Source organism: Scylla paramamosain, chromosome 34, assembly GCF_035594125.1.
Source record: "Scylla paramamosain isolate STU-SP2022 chromosome 34, ASM3559412v1, whole genome shotgun sequence".
Taxonomy (NCBI): domain Eukaryota; kingdom Metazoa; phylum Arthropoda; class Malacostraca; order Decapoda; family Portunidae; genus Scylla; species Scylla paramamosain.
The window spans coordinates 17187720-17197719 of NC_087184.1; the positions used below are offsets into that span (position 1 = coordinate 17187720).

At 43.1% G+C, this 10000-nt stretch overlaps 1 protein-coding gene across 9 annotated transcripts in view; it reads left to right on the forward strand.

Annotated features, from left to right (window-relative positions):
* Nucleotides 1–10000, forward strand: part of LOC135090309 (tyrosine-protein phosphatase non-receptor type 4-like) — a 118890-nt gene that overhangs the window by 29212 nt on the left and 79678 nt on the right. For 5 of the 9 annotated variants that reach the window (XM_063986985.1, XM_063986986.1, XM_063986987.1 and 2 more), the window contains 6 exons: nucleotides 3202–3271; nucleotides 3904–4077; nucleotides 4507–4627; nucleotides 5376–5463; nucleotides 6133–6285; nucleotides 7461–7532. In XM_063986985.1, coding sequence (XP_063843055.1) covers nucleotides 3202–3271; nucleotides 3904–4077; nucleotides 4507–4627; nucleotides 5376–5463; nucleotides 6133–6285; nucleotides 7461–7532 — 678 coding nt within the window. The remainder of the gene's footprint in view (nucleotides 1–3201; nucleotides 3272–3903; nucleotides 4078–4506; nucleotides 4628–5375; nucleotides 5464–6132; nucleotides 6286–7460; nucleotides 7533–10000) is intronic. The other 4 variants (XM_063986989.1, XM_063986990.1, XM_063986984.1 and 1 more) reach the window with 2 other exon arrangements.

A 10000-nucleotide genomic window follows, 5' to 3' on the forward strand; every position in this document is an offset into this window, starting at 1 on the left:
GAAGAAGAGGAGGAGGAGGAAGAGGAGGAGGAGGTTCTGTTTATACTCCGTTGATTTCCGTCAAGCGAGGCAGAAAAGCTGATGATTCTCTCTCTCTCTCTCTCTCTCTCTCTCTGTCTCTCTCTCTCATCTCTCTCTCTCTCTCTCTCTAAGTATTCATGATTATTTTTATCTTTTTTTTCTCCTTTTTGCTTCCTCATCCTTTTCTTCATCTCCTCCTCCTCCTCCTCCTCCTCCTCCTCCTCCTCCTCCTCCTCCTCCCTCCTCCCCTCCTCCTCCTCCTCCTCCTCCTCCTCCTCCTCCTCTATAACCATCTCACATCACCTGACAATTTAGGGAGGCGGTAAGGTCCTTATGAGAGAGAGAGAGAGAGAGAGAGAGAGAGAGAGAGAGAGAGAGAGAGAGAGAGAGAGAAGAGAGAGAGAGAGAGAGATGGTCGATATAGTGAGGGATGGGAGGAGATAGCATTTCGAAGGAAGAAGGGGAGAGTAGGAGGGAGAGGAAGTAGAGGAGGAGGAGGAGGAGGAGGAAGGATTGGGGAGAGGGGGGGAGAGGAATGTTGGAATGAGAGTGAAAGGAGGAGGAAGAGGAGGAGCGGAGGGGTGAGGTGTGATGGAGGAGGAGAGAGAGAGAGAGAGAGAGAGAGGAGAGAGAGAGAGAGAGAGGAGAGAGAGAGAGAGAGAGAGAGAGAGAGAGAGAGAGAGTATATAAGTGAAATTAGGAAAACATTTCACACCTTTTCCCTCCTCCTCTTCCTCCTCCTCCTCCTCCTCTCCATCCCTTCATCTCCATCATTATCACCTTCCATACTTTACATCCTCCATCTTCACTTCCACCCCTTCATCTCCTCCTTCTCCTCATAATCATTTCTTTATCTCCTCCCTACCTCTGCCTTTCTCTCCACTATTTACCCTCATCACATCTTTTAATCCTTCTCCTCCTCCACCTCCTCCTCCACCTCCTCCTTCTTACCATGACATACTAATATTCTAACCCTTTCCATTCACCCTCTCCCCTTGCACATTTTCACACACTAATTAGTCTGCATTTAATGGTTTTAGCTGATATCGGTGGCATAAGACGACACACCCAAACTGACAAACCATCTGTGAAGTTTAAATCACTGAGCACCCGGTGATATACCAGTACAATGAATAAAATACCTTGAATGTGGTACCAGTGATAAGGTAAACCCGTTCATCATCTTCAGGCGCAAAACTAAATCTAAAATAAGATTCCCACCAGGTGTTTTTTTGTACATTTTCATAAATAAGGATGAATGGACGAAAACGGTGTAAAATTATGTGCGGTACGATCAGTGTTCCCTAAGCATAAACACACCGTTGCCTTGAGCCGCCTGCGTGTGTCGGGCTGTCGGCCGTAATCTTCTCCCATATATCATGTTTCTTTTTTTCATTAAATACACCGACGTTCTTGAAGTTTTTTTTCTCAGTATATGAACTTCTTCCCTATACAACATTGCAAGCTGGAGAGATTAATCGTCTCCCCAATTTGCTTTCCTTTGCTGGTTAGCTTGAAGACCTTTATAAAGCTCCTTCAGCTTTGGGGGGAGGGGAAGGGGGGGGGGAATATTCGCACAGCCTCCAGCTTTGTCCGTTCATAGACAATGCAAGGAGAGGGTTGCACTTTTACTACTTTTCAACGAGGTTATGTTTCAGCGCATTTTCTCAAAACGGATTCGTATTTTACTATGTCTAACTTCCCCAAAAGTCATAAAATTAGGTTGTTGTTTATTTACGATCGTATTTAAAACTTTAAGGTCATTGTTTTTGCATATGACGTATAGGACGAGCTTTTTTTTTATTCAAGTGTCGTCTTATGTCAAAATATCCGGTATTTTTATTAAGTAAGAGTAAAAAAGTTTTGTATATATTCCCTCCATTACTACCTGGGTTTATATTTACACTCTGCTTGCAATTACCTGGACAGCTCAATTTTGGAAGGCGCAATGGGAACAAATTGGGTGTTTTATTGCGTTTTGGACCCAGCCGGTGGAAATTTTGGGGAAGATGAGCTTGGCAGGGATGATACGAGGGATGGTAGTGGTGGTGGTGGTAGTAGTAGTAGAAGTAGTAGTAGTAGTAGTAATAGTAGTAGTAGTAGGTTAGGCAGATGAGTTTGGCAGGAAAGAAATAGTGATAATAGTAGTGATAGTAGTAGGAGAGAGAGAGAGAGAGAGAGAGAGAGAGAGAGAGAGAGAGAGAGAGAGAGAGAGAGAGAGAGTTGCATGGTCAGGGGTAGTTTTGTGTTGCATAAATAACACTAAATGTAACACACACTCTTAAATTGCAGTTAAAGTGAGTAGGTATGCTCTCTTTATGGCCCAGGCAAATTTTGCTCTCTCCCTCTCTCTTTTTTCTCTCTTTTTTTCTCTATTCAGATACTGAGGTTTGGGTGCACTCAATTAGTAGTAGTAGTAGTAGTAGTAGTAGTAGTCATGAATGGTTCTTAACTGGGAGAAAATAACTGGTTCTGTTTTGTTTTTATTTATTTATTTACCTATTTATTTTTATTATTTTTTTTTTCTTCGCAACAAGTAAAGTTTCAGTTTGCCAAAACCACCGAGGCAGGATCTGGCTACTGGAATTTACTTCAACTTGTTCTTTGTTCTTTTTTTTCTTTTCTATAATCAGGGTAGCAACTGTGTGTGTGTGTGTGTGTGTGTGTGTGTGTGTGTGTGTGTGTGTGTGAGAGAGAGAGGGGGCAGAGCGAGAGCATCAATTCTTGTGGAAGTATTTCAGGTTTACAGGAGCATTTTCATGATTCTAGGGATAGTTTAACAAGTATTCCACATCATCAAGGGGACAAAACACCCATGATAACACACCCACCTGCTTCTCTTTGCCCTTTGAAAACTGTACTGATGAGAAAAAAAGGTCATTTGTATATTGATGTTTAGTTTGATTCTGCCACTGACAATATTCTACATCAAGGGGACAAAAACACCTTTAATAAGAACATAAGGGAAGCTGCAAGGAGCCATCAAACCTACAAGTGATAGTCCCTGTATTAAACACCTACCTATTCCCACTGTCATCCCCATCCTTAAATTTGTCTTCTCTTTTAAAGCTCCGTAATGTTCCTTAACCACTCATCTCCCTGCCCTCTAAAGTCCTGATGGGAGAAGGCACCTGTGTACTGATCTGTAATGTAAGTGATGTGTTCCTTTGTTTTTCTCAGCAGAGATGGCTGGACCCTCGGAAGACTGTCAAGAAACAACTCAGGATAAGAACGAAGACTCTCGGAACATGTGAGTGAGCCTGATGCTTCCTGCCTTTCCCTGCCTCACTCTGTCTCTATCCATCTCACTCTATCTCATCCTGCCTCACCCTGTCTCCCTTGCCTCACCCTTTCTCTTTTCATATTATCTAATGTGTTTCATGCTCTTCTGTTTCCTTTTTCGTTGAATGTGCTTCACCCTATCAGATCAAGAAAGGTCTTGATCTGTCTCACCCCTGCCTCACCCTGTCATACCCTGTCTTGATTTGTCTCACCCTTGTCTCACCCTGTCTCACTCTACTTCACCTTGCCTCCTCACCCTGTCTTGCCCAGTCTTAACCTGCCTCATCCTGCCTCACCCTGTCTCATCCTGCCTCACCCTGTCTCAACCTGCCTCACCCTGTCTCCTTTGTCTCACCCAATCTCCAATCTTACCCTGTCTAACCCTGCCTCACCTAGTCTCACTCCTACCTCACTCTTCCTCATGCTATCTTTCATTGTCTTACCTTCTCTCTTAAAAGTTGTAGAATAAAAATAAATTCACCAATTTCAGACCCTGAAAATCATAAGATAAATTTAAATCAAGAACATAACCTAATACTCTCTCAGTTTGACCTTGTTTGACCCAGTTTGACCCTGTTTACTCTGGCCTGCCTCCTGTAGGTGGGCTGCCGGTGCTGTACTTCCGGGTCAAGTTCTGGGTGAGCGACCCTGGCAAGCTGGCAGAGGAGTACACACGCTACCATGTGTTCCTGCAGCTGCGGCGGGATGTCATGGAGGGGCGACTGCTGGCTCAGCCCTCCACCGCTGCTCTCCTGGCCTCCTACGCCCTCCAGTGTGAGTGTGTGGCTGCTGTGGATAGGGTGTGTGGATGGGGTGTGTGTGATAGGCTGCGGTGTTATATTATCTGGTAAACTATGGAGTTTTTTGGTAAGCTGGAACCCCCTGTCTGCTTCTGTACTTTCCTATGACTTAAACTCTTTCAGGAGGGAGGTTTCAAGACACTCATCCTCCAATATGTGCTGATAGTGGTGTGTGGATAGGTTATGGTATTATGCTGTATGGAGAGGATGTGGTGGATATGTTGTGTGTGGATATGCTGTGTGGATAGGTTGCCCTGATAGGCTGTTCTGATATGGTGTTTGAATGGGCTGTGTGGATAGGCAGTGCTGATATGTTGGCCTTAGTGTATACTGTCCTGATAGGTTGTGCTAATGGTGGTGTGAGTCAGTGTGTTGGTTCCCTAATGCATGCTTATCTCCACAGCTGAGCTTGGTGACTACAGCACAGAGGAACACGGCAAGACTTACCTGGCTGGCATGCGTCTCGTGCCCGGCCAGAACGACGAGCTGGAGAAGAAGATTATAGAGCTGCACAAGCTGCATAAGTAAGTCTATTGTGACCCATCTGGAGGCAAGCTTGAATCATTGTAACTAAGGAGTGGTTGTTTTTTAAATTATTGAGTTACACAAGCTTCATAAGTAAGCGTCATTTACTCTGTTATTATGGAAGTTTCAAAGAGCTTCTGTTACAAATCAACTGATAGCAAGCATAATGGGCGGATGAATGGAAGGAATTAGTTCTCAGATAGAGTTGTAGATGAATGGAATAGACTCAGTAATCAGGTTGTTAGTTCTGAGTCATTAGGGAACTTTAAAAGAAGACTAGACACATTTATGGATGAGGAGAATAGATGGAAATAGATAGATAGATATGTTTCATACAGGGAGTGCCATGTGTGGACCTGATGGCTTCTTGCACAAACCCTTACTTTCTTATGGTCTTATGTTCTTATTATAGGAAAGGAGTGATTGCATTTTAAACATAATTCAAAGTTAAGAACATGATACACTGTGACACTGATGTTCATATACTTGCTAGGAGTGTTGGATCATATAGCTGTGTACAAGGATGAAGGAATGGTAAGGGGACAGCAAATTTAGATTAAGCAGGGCACCAGGCATTACATTAACTCCTCACCCTTCCCTTGCCTCCCATCCTGCAGAGGACAGGAGTGTTGCACCTTATAGTTGTGTGTGAGAGTAAAGGAAGGGTCAGGAACAATAAAGTTAGACTAAGAGAAGAATCAAGCAGTGTGTTAATTCCTCACCCTCTCCTTGCCTCCCACCCTGCAGAGGACAGACTCCCGCAGATGCCGAGTTCAACTTTCTGGATCATGCCAAGCGGTTGGACATGTATGGCGTTGATCTGCACAAGGCTAAGGTGAGCCGCTGCTGCTGGTACACTGTTTGATTTCACTCCACTAGATAGACTGTGGTGAAAATTGAACTACAGGGTAAGAGGAGAAAAAGATATCATCAATGAGAAGGAAAGTAAATATTTGCTGATTTGGTAATGCTCTGTGTAGCCTGTTCGGTTTCACTACACTATATTAGCTAGAGTGTGAGAAATAAGTGAACTAAAGGATAAAAGAAGGTGTAATCTGGAGCTTTTATTACTCATGGGGAGGAAATAAATGTTTGGTGGTATGTTAGTGTATTGTATGTATGGTGAAACAGATCTTGAAGTCCTAGGTAGGCTGTTTAATTTCACTGGACTTAAATAGCTATAGTACGAGAAAAAACTGAACTACAGGGTAAATGAAGAGAAAAAAGGTATTATCATTTATAGGATATTGATATGATAATGCATGTGTATAATATAAGTAATTTTCCTATTGCAATAGCTTCTCTTGTCCCCAGACTGTACCTACTGAGATAATGTATTATGTGTAATGTTGGTGGGATTTCCTTTAGTGACATTAGGCAGTGTTAACATCTTTGCTCTTCCCAAGGACTCCAGCTACTGCAAAACACACTAGTTGATATAATAATGTAATGGGTGTTTCCTGTAGTGACAGCAGGCAGTGTTAATGGCCTCCCCCTTCCACAGGACTCCACCAACCGCGAGATACACTTGGGTGTAACTTCGATTGGTCTGGTCGTGCTCCAGAATGGGATCAAGATGAACACCTTCAGCTGGGCCAAGATTGTCAAGATCTCATTCAAGAGGAAGCAGTTCTTCATTCAGCTTCGGAGAGAAGTGGTAAGAGAGGTGTGGCATGAGGCAGCCAGTTAGCCAGACATTCACCCAGCTAGTCCTCTTGTGTCAATCGGCCAGGTAGGGTATTAAGCCAGTCAGTCAGTCATCCTCTGTATTGTATCTGGTAGCCAGTCAGCCAGTCAGTCAGTCAGTCAGCCTTTTGTGATGTCAGTCAGCCTGGCGGGGTATTAAATCTGTCAGTCACTTAGCCTGCATTGTGTGAGACAGCTCGTCAATCTGTCAGCCTTTCCTTATGTCAGTCAGCCAGGCAGGGTATTAAAGCAGCCATTCAACCTTGGTATTGTTAGCTGGTCAGTCAGTCAGCCTTTTGCTTTGTCAGTCAGCTAGGCAGGGTACTGAGTCAGCCAGTCAGCCTTTACATTGAATCAGCCAGTCAGTCAGTCAGTCAGCCATTCCTTATATTAGTCACCCAGGGAGAGTATTGAGTCGGTCCATCAGTCAGCCTCTATGTTATATCAGGCAGTCAGTCAGCCAGGGAGAATATTAAGAGTCAGATTATCATGTAAACCTTCTTCCCTTCCACTCACAAGTTACAAGGAGCTTTCATTGCTAATAGTTTCTAGATAAGAGCTATAATGCATGACACAACAAGACTTTTCAGGGAATGGATTGTATAAAGACACAGGCTAGTTAGTTAGTCAGGCAACTTTTGTGTCACTCTATTGTTCAGGATGTTATTGTCCCCACCTGTCTGTCAGTCAGTCATCTTATCCATCAGTCACTTTAATTCTGATTCCTTCTTTCACACCTTGCCTTTGAATTAGTGGCTAAGTCTTGAACAAATCACAAGGAATAAATCACTTTGTTGTATGTGCATCATTTCATCCATCAGTCACCTTAATTCTGGTTCCTTCTTTCACATCTTGACTTTAAAATCACAAATCTTGCACAAATCACAAGGAATGAATCACTGTGTTGTGTTCATTTTTCCTTCAATGTGTCACTTTCTTGCATCTATATCATTTCATCCATCTGTCACTTTAATTCTGGTTCCTCCCTTCACACTTTGTCTTTGAATCAGTGACTAAGTCTTACAGAAATCACTAGCAATGAATCATGTTTCCTTCACTGTGTCACCATTGCTGCCACACAAAACCCCATTTCTCACTGCTCTGTTCAACTCCTCACCTGCTGTCTCCTTGTCTCGCTTCATGTAGACAGACCAGACCGAGAGTAAGCCCGACCCAAGCTCTTTCCTACAAATTGTGAAGAGAAAGCTCTATAAGAAGGTACTACTTGCAGTGTGGCTCGGGAATGACTAATTGAGTGCCTGAGTGACTAGAGTGATCATAATAGCTAAGTAGATCTAACTCAGACATGCCAGCTGTTGTGAGAGAGTTGTCCAGCCTCCCCTTGCCTCCCCCAGCCTCTCCCTATTTTCAGAATGGCTTGAAGTTGTGAAGCAAAACCTTGACCTTTCTGTGTCGTTGGGAACTGTTTGTCACCCAAGTGTTTGGTGCGCTGTTTGGTGATTGCTTCATGTCTGGTTATTGTCCATGAGTATTAGTAACTTCTGTTGATAATATATGTTGATACACATGTCTGAATATTTATGAATAGTCAGGTAAACTGCTTAGTGCTTGGCACACTTATTTACAGTGAGCGTATGTGTCGCTTTTTCATTCACTGTATGCATAGATAGAAAACAGAATTTAGGAATATACCCTTGAGTACTTCATTGCTATAATCTTTTCATACTCAGCAGGTAGGGCATAGAAGAGGCTCATGTGAAGTGGTCATACGGTCTTCATTCCCTACTGTGAATACCCTGGTGGGAGTTTTAGCACCAAATGTCATGTGTCTGAGTACCAATGCAGCAATGTCTTCAGTACTAACTAAGTAACAACATTGCATAGTCTGTCAGCAGAGACTATGATATGGTTGTTACAAGAACACTGATGCTGTGACAGGACAAAGAAACTCAAGCTGGAATGGCCCTGAGGTTCCTCCTGGTCTAGTCAGTTAAAGCTTGTCCTTCTAGCCCATTAGATCTAGGTTCAATTCTTGTCACACCCACCTCTTGTATCTAGCTATCTATATACCAGGCTGGCAGTCCCATACAGGGTGGCCAAGACAAAGCACCACACATGCACACGTCATTCACACCCATAGCCCCATTAACCCATGGTGGAAAGGGACAGTCTTATGGACCACTGTACTACACCACAGGAACTTAGGCATAGCATAGTCAGCCACATACTTCCACAGCAAGGCCCCACAGCATATACTGGTTTATCCCTGCTCCTTCATATTTGCAATAGATAAGTTTCTCACTGTTTCAGAAAGGGAAATATATTTTTTGGTTAATTATGGCAACAAAATATAGGAATAACAAACTGTGTGAGAAATACATTTGCAATAAGTCACATACAAACCAAACAGTGTCTGGCATTATAAAAGAACACCCCACTTGCTTCCACTCACCTCCTTCACTGATGCAGGGATAAGGTTTTACTGCACACACTTGACAAGTCTTCCCTGCCCCTTGTGTCCCAGCATCTCTCACCTCAGTGCATCATTAGAGTGTGCCAGATATCACTTTGAGTATTTTGCCAAGGAGTTGATTTATGGCTAAATCAGTCAGGATCAGATTGGGGTATTGGTATAACTGTGCTTTGAATCTTCAGGGCTTATGAATGTAATTGTATTTCTTTTGTTTTTACTGTGAAGACCGTGGGAAATGCTCAGGTCATCAGTATTGTTAGTGAAGTATCTTGAGGGTCATTAGTGATTGTGTTCCCTTGTACAGAGACGACTGCTTTTCCCCTGTACAGTCTAAGACCCTCATGTTTGGCTGCCTCTCCCTGTATAGACGTGACTGCCTTGCCTTCTCCTGTACAGAGTTGACAGCTTGAGGTCTTCACTCCCTCACATCTGGCCACCTCTCCCTGTACAGATGGATAGCCTTGCTTCCCCTGCACAGAGTTGACAGCCTGAGGTCCTCACTCCCTCACATCTGGCCACCTCTCCCTGTACAGATGTGATAGCCTCCTGTCGCACATTGTTACCTTTCTTTGTGTGTTAACTCTTTTACTGGTGTGGTCAAGTTTTCTGTTGACGTTGAGGGGATCATAAGAAGGATAATTTGTATGGAGATGCAGAAAATAAGGAAAGGGATTGTTTTTGTCTTTTCTGTAATATAAAACTAATTAAGAGATGGTAGCACAAAAGAAAATGCCTTAAAAAGTTAGAAGTGAGGAAGAGGAACTATATATCAAACAGTGAATGGGTCAGTAGCATTTATTGTCCTCTTGTCATCACTTTCAATTAGTATTAATTTTGAAATAACATCTTCCTCAATGATAAAATTCTCTCTTGTAATATATAATTCGTTAATTAGTACTTTTCTCTTGCTCTTCTTGCTTAAACTAGAGGAGGATGTTGCATAAAGGAGTGTACAGTGTTACTCTGCCTCAACAAATCTTATCTGGTCCTCTGTTTGCTTTGCCTTGAGAGGACTGAATGGGGAGGTGAGATAAGAATGTTCACCTGAGTGGCCTGGGACAGAAGTGTAGGAAGGTTAGGTGTGAAGTGTCAAAAGAGCCTCAGTCACTGCAGCAGGTGTAGTGTGCAGCTCAGTGTGCCAGGCAGTAGTGCAGCTATTCTCTTGATGTGTAGGAGATTGCCTGCATGACAAAAACTAAAGTCTCAGTGACTCTCCATCCCCCAAAAAGATGAATGGTAAAAGAGTTCCCAT